Source organism: Pseudoliparis swirei, chromosome 2 (assembly GCF_029220125.1).
Source record: "Pseudoliparis swirei isolate HS2019 ecotype Mariana Trench chromosome 2, NWPU_hadal_v1, whole genome shotgun sequence".
Taxonomy (NCBI): Eukaryota; Metazoa; Chordata; class Actinopteri; order Perciformes; family Liparidae; genus Pseudoliparis; species Pseudoliparis swirei.
Window position 1 is genome coordinate 6,435,866 of NC_079389.1, and position 10,735 is coordinate 6,446,600.

Consider the following 10,735-nt stretch of genomic DNA (forward strand, 5'->3'; position numbering starts at 1 on the left):
AGTTACTCTCTCTCTCTGTCATAAACTGCTCCCAAATGTGATTTGATATCCGACGGGGCATTTATTTGAGTTCTTGTGAGAATTTTGCCCCGACATGCTCCGCGGCGCTCCTCCCTCCTCCTCCTCCACTTCCTCCTCCGCGCAGGTCTCCTCGCGCCACCAAGCGGGTGCACACTGCACCTCCTTCTCCCCTGACCCGCAGCATCAGACACACAGGTCATGACGCTGTTTGTCCCCTAACGTTGTTTTGTGAGAAATCAACCACAACATTAGCGCAGCTGAAAACTGGTCGACTTTTCCTATAAAAAAACCCCACAAACTCAGAAATCCATGATTTCAAAGCCTTGCAGCTGTTTACTGACATCATGTTTGAGTGTGAGAGAGAGAGAGAATCTTTTTTGTGTTGTATAAATGCTGTTTAGACAATTTTGAAAGAATGTTTATAAATGTCACGAGAATTCACAGCCAGAAAATAGGAGCTAAACTATTCTAACTATGCTAGCTCTCGGTGTCATGCTATCCTTGTGCATCATTGTTTTATGTGTTATCTCTTTGTTTGGGCTGTTCCAGTCTTACAACGATTAATCTTGTAGAAAACGGACAACACGGTTCAGCTAAAATAGTTTTAATTTACAGTAAAGTAACAACACAAGTGATCCAATTCTATAGTTTCTCCTCTTCATCACTTTCAAGAACACATTTTCGCTGCTTCTGAATTTCCTCTTGGCTGTTGATGTCTATCAATATCGCTCATTTTGAAAATGAGGTCAGAGGGCAATACGGATCTGTATCAGACCAGCGAGGAGGGCGATAGTGGCTGGCATGACGACCCATTATCCAATCAGAACACTTGTACTGTTGTTGCCATATAATAATTCAACTTTATTCATAAAGAAAATGTAAGCTAGCTGTCTAATCCTGCCCAGAGGAGATGCAGGTCGAGGAGAGCATCATCAGTGTATTGCTGCTTATGCTTCAACTCTGTCAGAATTTTGTGTTTGGCAATGGGTGCCCTTTATTTTAGGTTTGAGCACCTGCCCCCCAAAATGTCTGTGCACGTGCCTGGTCTGGCTACATGGCCTTGGACCGCCCCCACCACAACTTTGCAGGTAAAGTTTATTTGAAAGTTGTGTTCATATAACAGACATGAGTCATCAAATAAGTCATGTCATCAAATACAACGATTTAATAAGTAAACAAGGTTTAAACGCTAATTAATGGAGGTAAAAACGTTACCCCCGCCCCTGCTTGGTCACTTACTGTTGTCAGATAACACTTTAGTTTACAGATGGAACTTTACTCATGTAGCATTTATATCTTTATGGCGTTCCCGTTACTTGCATTTCCACAAACACTTTCACAAACAGTAACTTACATAAACACACTGTATTTGCTACATACTCATACATGCACAAACTATTCACATACTCGAATCTCTAGCACCACTATGCTCTCGAAACCGCTAACAAGACTGTGAGACCTTAGCCAATGTACAAACAACAAAAATGTAGAAGTGACATTCAGAAACGTCCTGTTGTGCCCTAACTTCTCGAACTTGTTCGGGAGCCTCTTCTTGTTCAGGGTCTGACTCTGGTTCAAAACGATATGGTTGCACGACGCTATCTTCATCTGCAGGCAGCAGCTAGGCGAGCGCATCTCAGGGGGGGGGGAGGGGAGCTGGCTCATTAGCATTTAAAGGAACAGGCACTCAAAACAGGTTAATCTGTGGGGAGGTGTTTTTGACAGGGTAAAAAGGGTGCTGTTTGAAATGATTCTTGTGGTATTTTGACCAAAATATGTTACAAACATTTCATTAAGACCCCAAGGAACCATATCAACTTGTGGAAAAATGGGCATAATATGGGTCCTTTAAAATAAAGAAATAAAAATCAAACAAAACAAATATATACACAAAAAGTAGATACTATAATATAATACAAATATTATAAATATAAATAATATTTCTATTTAATATTTAATTATATATATATTAAAAACAAATATTAAATATAAATATGAATATTAGTTATTCTAATACTTGTTAACATGTATTTATTGTGCTATACAAAGATGGTGATGTCTGCCTATGGTTCCTTCATGATACTCTTTCCAGTCCCACACGGGGCGCCCCCACTGTTATTTGAACTAGTGTTTAAATACCGTTCCTGCATTGCTATTAATACCATTAGTCCCTTATCTTTAGTGTATTCTACACTGAAAAGTGTTCATTTTGATTAACACTAGTCAGAGTGTCAATATATATATGTAGTGTAGAGTAAAATGATAACTCTTACCAGAGTTGCGTTAACTGTGAAGTGTTAACACTATGTTCAGTGTTACTTTAACACTAAAATTGACCTCGGGGTACCCCACCATCGCCCCAAACAGCTGTAAACTCATTGAGGTTGACCTACAGTTTCATGAAATGAAAAAAGGGAGCGTTGAAAAAAGAACTGCGGTCAAGTCAGTTTTCAGCAGCCTTGAAATACAGGAAGTCACAGAAAACACAACATCCTGTTATCTTTGTATCTGTTGGCAACTTGAGTTTGCAGACCGTGTAGGGATTTATTTATATGTGTATGTAAATATATATTTAGGAAAGATGTGCGTGTATCTGGGATTGCATGCCATATCCTTTCGTTATTTTGTATGTCTGCCTGTGAAACACTGTGTTGCTCGTTTTCACGTGTTATGTAAATAAGCTTTATTTTTAGCAATCACACGAGATGTGTTTCTAGATTTAACCTTCATTGCGAAACATGAGACGAGCAGGCATCAAGCGTTAAACAAAACCACAGAGAAACTAGAATGGGCACTCGGTGGAGCGCATACCTTCGCATATCACAAGATTGGGCATTGAATTATGAACATTTTGGCATTAGTTGCATGCCAATTGGATAAAAATTGACCGCGCTATGGTAAAAAGAAGATGTTGACCTTTTCATGACCTTGACCTTTGACCCGATCGATCCCAAAATCTAATCAAATGGTCCCAGGATAATAACCAATCAACCAAATTTCATGCGATTCGGCTTAAGACTTTTTTTGTGATGCGAGGAACACGCATACAAATAAATAAATAAATAAATATATACACGGCGATCAAAACATAACCTTCCGCATTTTCAATGCAAAGGTAATAAGATTTTCTACAAAACCTGGTGTTTGTTGTCCAATCAAAGAGCCAATCAGATCTTTGATCTGGAGCCAGTCGGGCATTTCCCATCATGCCCTGGGCCTCGATCTGCTCAGGTTATCGTCGACCACGTGTGCACCACGTCAGAGCGAGTCGGGATCAAGTCGGACACAAATCTAACCGGCATGAATTGTGAGGTGATGGATTCTGTGCAGGACTGGCTTTTTATAATTGAGAACATGACTCAATATGTTCTGGCATTAATTCAAAAGCTTTGACAAAATACCAATTCAGATTTTTACTTTTTAAGATTAGTCAGTCGTTTTTTAAACATTATTACACTGATGGGAGTTTTTCCTGATCTGATGTGAGGTCAAAGGTCAGGGACGTCTATGTGTACATATTGTAAAGCCCTCTGAGGCAAATTTGTAATTTGTGATAATGGGCTAGACGAAATAAAATGAATTGAATTGATAATATTTCACATTGGCACACTGATAATGTGTGTAATGTGTATCATTTGAACTGAAACACTAGTTGTGTTAATAACACCAGGCGCCTATGGCAGGGGCTACGGACTATTACAAACTACCAGAGCAGACCCCGCGCAATGGTGAGTGCCGACGCATCCCTAGCGGACGACCTGAACTCATTTTATGCACGGTTTGAGGCTAGCAACAACAGCGCTAGCTCGCCGGCTAACAACAACACCGTTAGCGTAGCCGAGGTGAGTTCTACCGCTGGGGATGAACACACACTCTCTGTGACCGAGCACAGTGTGAGGAGGGCTCTGTTGAGGGTGAACACCAGGAAAGCTGCAGGTCCAGATGGCATATCTGGGCGAGTACTGAAGACCTGTGCTAACCAGCTAGCTCCAGTGTTCACCACAATATTCAACCTCTCCTGGCTGAGTCCGTGGTCCCCGCCTGCTTCAAGAGATCCACTATTGTCCCTGTGCCCAAGAATGCTTCTCCAGCATGTATGAATGACTACCGACCGGTGGCCCTCACCTCGGTGGTCATGAAATGCTGAGAGGCTGATAAAGGACTACATCTGCGCCTTCCTCCTTCCTCCATGGACCCGCTGCAGTTTGCTTATCGCCCAAACAGATCCACGGATGATGCTGTCTCCCAGGTACTGCACACCACACTCTCTCATCTGGACAGCCAGAGGGGGCTATGTGAGACTGCTGTTCATTGATTATAGTTCAGCTTTCAACACCATAGTCCCTCCAGACTGGCCGGCAAGCTGATTGAGCTGGGACTGAACACCCCTGTGTGCTTGGATCCTGGACTTCCTGACCGCCAGGCCACAGGTGGTCAGGGTGGGCAGACACACCTCAAATCCCTCACCCTGAACACAGGATCCCCAGGGTTGCGTCCTCAGCCCCTACTGTACTCCTGTACACACATGACTGTGTGGCCAGGTTCAACTCAATACCATCATCAAGTTTGCGGATGACACAGTGGTGGTGGGCCTGATCTCCGACAACGACAGAAGGCCTACCTGGAGGAAGTTGCTGATCTGTCACTCTGGTGCCAGGACAACAGCCTCATCATGAATGTCACCAAAACTAAGGAGCTGATTGTGGACTTTAGGAAGGTACAACAACAGAGGACGTACTCACCACTGGGGATTAACGGGACTACTGTGGAGAGGGTGAGCGGGTATAAATACCTGGGAGTCCACATCACCGAGGATCTGACATGGTCAACAAACACAGACACTCTGGTGAGAAAGGCAAGGCAGCCTCTACCACCTCAGGCAGCTGAGGAAATTTAAAGTTTCCCAGAGGATCCTTCAGTCCTTCTACTCTGGAGCTGTAGAGAGCGTCCTGACAGGAAGCATCACAGCCTGGTTTGGCAACTGCTCCGCTCAGGACAGGAAGGCTCTGCAGAGAGTAGTGCGTTCGGCTGAGCGCACTATTGGAACTACACTCCCCACCCTGCAGGACTTGTACACCAGGAGGTGCAGAACCAGAGCCGGCAGGATCATGAAGGATCCTCACCACCCCAACAACAGACTGTTTCAGCTGCTGCGGTCAGGCAGGCGCCTCCGTAGTCACGCTGCAAGAACAGAGAGACTGAGACGGAGTTTCTTTCCTCAGGCCATCAGGATTGTGAACTCCGACCTCACCAGGACCCCCACATAGACCCACACAACTGCCCCTCTTAGGCACACACACACACACACACACACACACACACACTTACTGTAAATATTGTGTTGTTTTTTATTTGTAAATAGTGTGTACTTGTTGCCCTTGCACATTCCTGCTGAGCATTGCCACTTTCATTTCACTGCACACCCTGTGTGTGTATGTGACAAATAAAACATCTTGAATCTTGAATCTTGAACATATATTATATATTGTCAATCAATTTTAAATAAATCATTGGCAAAAGTCTTTTGTTCATTATTAACAAAAGTCAAATAATATATTTCTTCAATAAATCATAGGCAAAAGTCTTTTGTTCATTATTAATAAAAGTCAAATTATAATTTTTTTTAATAAATCATAGGCAAAAGACAAAAGTGATTTTAAAAAAGTGCTACAGGTTTCTTCTCAGACAAGTGACCCCTTCATCATATGAAGAGTCCAATTTCTTCGATAGTGCTCACAATTTATTCACATACTCGCAACTTCCCTGACGCCAGTGACCGGTTGGGACACTTTTGTATCAACATCAAATTACCATATATAGTCATGAAAATAATTTGTTCACTGAAAAGATTCAGGCGTCTGCTCACGATTCATCAAGATCTTAGGCGCCCAAACCCAAAAGTAAAAAGCACAATTCAAATTCAATGTACAATAAGTTTATTTCCCCCATAATTCTGCCTCTCCGGGTACAGTAGTGACACCATTCTGGGGACAAAAAGATCATTTTAATTGAAAATGTCTACATTTGGATCACCTTCTATTTACAACCCGTTCACAGATTTCTTTGAGAACGAATAAAACAGAGCCTGAAAAGGGACTGACCCCAACTGCCCTCCATATGCCGAACAAGGAGAACATTCCTTTATTGTTCAGATTATGTGAATCGACACACTGTCCAGAGAGGACGGTGTTCTTGAGGGGAAGTCTGTCTCTGCTTGCTTTGCTTGAGGGGAACTGACTCATCAGCGCTTTAAAGCTCAGATGTCTCCTTTTGCTTCATTTATCGTTTTGCATTTCTTCTTTTTTTCCACAAGGTTTATTAATCATTTGTGTCGGTTAGACATTCAAAGCTCTTTCCTCATGTTTTTATTTTATTTTACATGGTTAAACATTACTCATCAAATGACCAAGTTAGTGAAAAGCTTCTCATGGGATGGACTGGAGGAATTTGAATTAATAGAAAGAAAAGAAAAGAAAGACTTTTATTGTCATATTACATATAGTTAAATACATATATGAACTGTATTCTCTGCATTTGACCCATTCTTAGTTATTGAGGAGCAGTGGGCTGCAGTGAAGCACCCAGGGGTTCAGTGAGTTGCTCATGGACACGTCTACCTTGTGGTTGCAGGACGACTTCTCTCCCCACTGAGCTGCAGCAGCAGTATGTTTACATTTCAGTAATTTTTTTTATACAATCGACATTTTGCCTTTGTTTCCTTTTCGTCTTTGCACTGACCTTCATGCTCATAAGGCCACATATTGAATTGAGCCTCGTGAAGTACCGACATGCTTGTGATTCGTCCTGTATTCTGCACAACTGTGGGGTTGGAGGGGAGCATGCACCTGTAGGGACGGATCAGGGAAATAAACACATTATAACTCCAAGAAACAAACGAGCGAATAGAGAAGAAATAAGGAGCGATTGCAGGGAAATGCTTTTTGAGTAATGGGAAAGTGATTCTGACCTCTTCTCCCGAGTAAACACGAAACTGGACATAACTCAGGGTCTCGCGTTCCTGGAGCTGGTTTGGGAACTTAGTCGAGCTTTTAGAAGCCGAAAATAAAAATGAGACCAGTGATCAGATCCCAGTGCAGCTTCAAGTTGTTTCAGAAACATTATTATATGAGATTTGATACTAAGATTGGTACTTTTAGTGAAGTAAACATATCCATAAAACTATAGCTACACAATACCACATAAGGTATAAGGCACATATACATTTTTTAAACTTTTGCATGATAATTAATACGACTACTACTGCAATTTTAACTGCGTAATCCAAGGTCAAGAAGGAAACAACGCACCAGAAATTAATTATCATTTACTTTTGCTTTCATTTGGATGGTGCAGAATATTATAACACCTTTTTATAGCGAACCAGGTTTAACCCTTGTGTTGCCTTCGGGTCAATTTGACCCGATTCAATGTTTCACCCTCCTGTCGCCTTCGGGTCAATATGACCCGATTCAATGTTTAACCCTCCTGTTACCTTTATATTTACTAACATATTTTACCCTTGAGGTCAATATGACCCCAGCTATTAAAATCTCCAGAAAATTATTAGAATTAATATTGTTTTCCAAGTTTAAGTGTGAGGTACTTTATGTTTGTTTGTTGACTCCCGAAAGAACACCGACATTAAACATTGAATCGGGTCAAATTGACCCGAAGGCGACAGGAGGGTTAAATATTGAATCGGGTCAAAATGACCCGAAGGCAACTCAAGGGTTAAGTGCACGGCAAGATCATAATTGTGAGTCTGGAATTTCAATCAACCATAGTTCCCAGTACAGGCGAGTCCTTTGCACCAGAGGAGAGAAGAAAAAATAAATGTGTTCTTAATTGTAAACTGAAAAGGTATAACTCACCTATAGAGGCCGACAGCTGTGACTAGAAGAAATCCAATTACGGCTGTGAGTATGTAGGGAAGGTTGCTCAGTGGACTGGTTTCTGCAGATGTGAATTAATTAAGTACAGTTTCAGCTTTGAAGTGTAGAGATGAATATCTGTGTTGTGCTCTACCTACCTTCAGCTTCTCCAGACACATTTAAATTCCACTTAATGGTCCATGTACCTCTCTTGTCAAATATACAACATCTGTAGGTCCCTGCATCGTCATGCTGAACATTAGAAATATTCATCGTTGAAGGTGAGTTGTTGTCTATTCTCAGTCTGTCAGATGTGAAATTTGAAAAAGTCTGATTCCCTGAGAACAAAAACGAATGCACAAATGTGCCTTTGGTCCATGTGATTTGCGTTATTTGCGTCTCAGATCTGTTGCAGGTTAAGATGACGGAGTCTCCTCTGGACACCAGCTTATCCCTGTGTTCAATCACTAACATTGGAGGAAACAACCAATCAAGTTATGTAATCTATAATCTATAATTCAATTCACAGAATTAGCATAACACACACAAATGTCCACTGTACCTTCAGAGCCGTGGCACATATTGATCAGTAGAAGGGAGAGGAGAGCGGCCTGGTCTCGGTTGAACATGATGACCATCAGACAGAGAAAGACTGAGTGAAACTTCAACATGGCCGCTGGCGTGTCTGAGGAGGCGCAGGGGAAGGAAGTGGTGAGTTCCTGGTTAGTTAGCTCAGAACTCAGCTGTGTGTCGTGAGTTAGAGGAGCAACGACACAAACAGTCACATGAGAATCAGACAGTTGGAATATTGAGAATTGAAACTCACTCCTTTCTTAAAATAAACTCTGATAAAGTTAATTGCATTAGGAATAACATTTCATGGCATAAACAGAATATAAGAAGCACACACGCAATACTCAACTGCTGTGATGTAAAACAACACATAGTGTGGTATGGGTGTGAAAACTAAATAAATCACAGGAGACATTTTTGCATGCCATTGTTGGATAAATAAATGATCAAATGAATCTGCTTGAGAGTTTCAGGTTGTGAATGTGTGTGTATATATATATATATATATATATATATATATATATATATATACATACAGCAACTTCTTTCATTGAAAAAAAACCACTCACTGCCTCTTAATCTATTCTTTAGTTTTACATATATATGTGTATATATATTTATATATATACACATATATATATCAGGAGTCCTACTTAAAATTTGGTCTCACCGCTACAGGTGATTCTCTTATTGCATAAAATGGCGATGATTCACCTTAATGGTGAGTTGTATTTTTTGATGTACTTTATAATTGTTTTTATGCCGATGTTAACAGGCGGCCATATTGTTTGATTTTGCAAAGTCAAATTTGTTCTCACAATCTCTGGCCAGAAAGTACCGGACCAGAAGTTATTGACTCTGCTGAGTGACATCACGGTCTCACAGACCAGAGATTATAAGCAGACCCCAAATAAATGTCCAGGTTACCAGCTTGATTCAACACGGGGCTCGGCGTTCCTCCTCTGGTAAAGCATCTATCTCTTCTCGCCGGGATTGACCGCCGGGGCGGTGCAAGAAGGTGTCCGCAGTGGTTATGGCGTCATCAAGGCCAGGAACGAGAGCGGCAGGCTGCTCTCGTTACTGGTTGACCTCTGGGGCGTCGTTAGGCCTATTTTAGGGGGGCTGCAGTGTATATTTACCACTGAACTAGTTCATCTTTATCTCAGTGATAGAGTACAAATGAGCATAAAATATCACTATGACCCTGAAATTCTCTCAAACAATGCATATATGGGGCCCCCCACATTTTATTTCGCAAACATGGTCAGAAGTACATTGGGGCTTAGCCCCCCCCTTTTTTTAATCCAACAAACGCCCCTGGTTGCACTTCCAGATGAGTGGACAAAACAACAGGAACATCTGATCTTCAGATAAAATAGTCTTTTCTCAGACGTCAGGAGAAATCTCTTAAACATTGCATTAAATGGTGGGTCAAACTCAACTTCTGGAGGGGATGTGTGGTACATTTTTATATCAAGAATATGTTTCCTATTTGAATGAAAACATAATAAACGGAGGAAGATTTGGAGAGAGAGAAAAACAACTCAAAACATTCCATCAATTGATTTTACACTTGATGACACGTTCTCCAAACATTCAGAAATTTAAATAAAACATGCACATCATTTTTTTTTTTTTACTTTTAACCACATAAATAACATGAAAAATATTAAAACAAATAAATAATGAAGAGTATAAAACATGAAATCATAAGTGCAAAAAAAATTCATATACACAATAAAATGTTTTGCTTTGTGCCAGAAATGATCAGTTTTTCAACTAAACGGATCTTACATTTAAAAAGGAGACAGCTGAAACATAATTTTTTTTGTTTGTTTAGCTCTGAGTAATCTGTGTCCTTCATGTTTAGTACTAATATACATACATATATATATATACACACACACACAGTTATATGTTTGTCAAGATAGTAAAAGAAAATTAGAAACCTATATACATTTTTTTTAAAGCACCTTAAGTCAGATTACTGATGACTCTTAAATTGCCTGTAGGTGTGAATTTGAACATGTGACAGCCTGCTGTCTGTCCTCAATCTGTAAAAGGTGTCATTTTAAACAGTCTGATTCTTAAAGATTAAAACCCCCAAAAATAAATCTGCCTTCCGTCCATGTGATTTGTGTTACATCTGTCTCGGATACGTTGCAGGTGAAGATGGCCGAGTATCCCCTGGACAGCAGTTCATTCCTGTGTTCAACTGGATCAATCTCTGACATCGGAGGAAACAACCAATGACTTAACATCTCTAAAAT

The 10,735-nt window shown here is 40.8% G+C and overlaps 1 protein-coding gene across 2 annotated transcripts; it reads right to left on the reverse strand.

Annotated features, from left to right (window-relative positions):
- Positions 1–6,488: 6,488 nt before the first annotated feature.
- Positions 6,489–8,590, reverse strand: LOC130204902 (uncharacterized). Of its 2 annotated transcripts, XM_056431903.1 has the most exons (5): positions 8,455–8,590; positions 8,051–8,359; positions 7,893–7,974; positions 6,989–7,067; positions 6,489–6,866 (listed from the first exon to the last, which is right to left on the reverse strand). In XM_056431903.1, exons 1-5 carry the CDS (start codon positions 8,561–8,563, stop codon positions 6,768–6,770), a joined length of 678 nt encoding a protein of 225 aa, XP_056287878.1. In that variant the 5' UTR covers positions 8,564–8,590; the 3' UTR covers positions 6,489–6,767. The 2 variants fall into 2 exon arrangements, with proteins under 2 accessions (XP_056287878.1, XP_056287884.1); XM_056431909.1 differs by lacking the exon at positions 8,051–8,359.
- Between the last annotated feature and the right edge of the window lie 2,145 nt (positions 8,591–10,735).

Coding starts and splice junctions, on each gene's coding strand:
- LOC130204902 (XM_056431903.1), bottom strand. CDS start 8,563: ATGTTGAAGTTTCACTCAGTCTTTCTCTGTCTGATGGTCATCATGTTC. Junction 8,360..8,454: donor TATGTGCCACGGCTCTGAAG/GTACAGTGGACA, acceptor CTCCAATGTTAG/TGATTGAACACAGGGATAAG. Junction 7,975..8,050: donor TGTGTCTGGAGAAGCTGAAG/GTAGGTAGAGCA, acceptor TCACATCTGCAG/AAACCAGTCCACTGAGCAAC.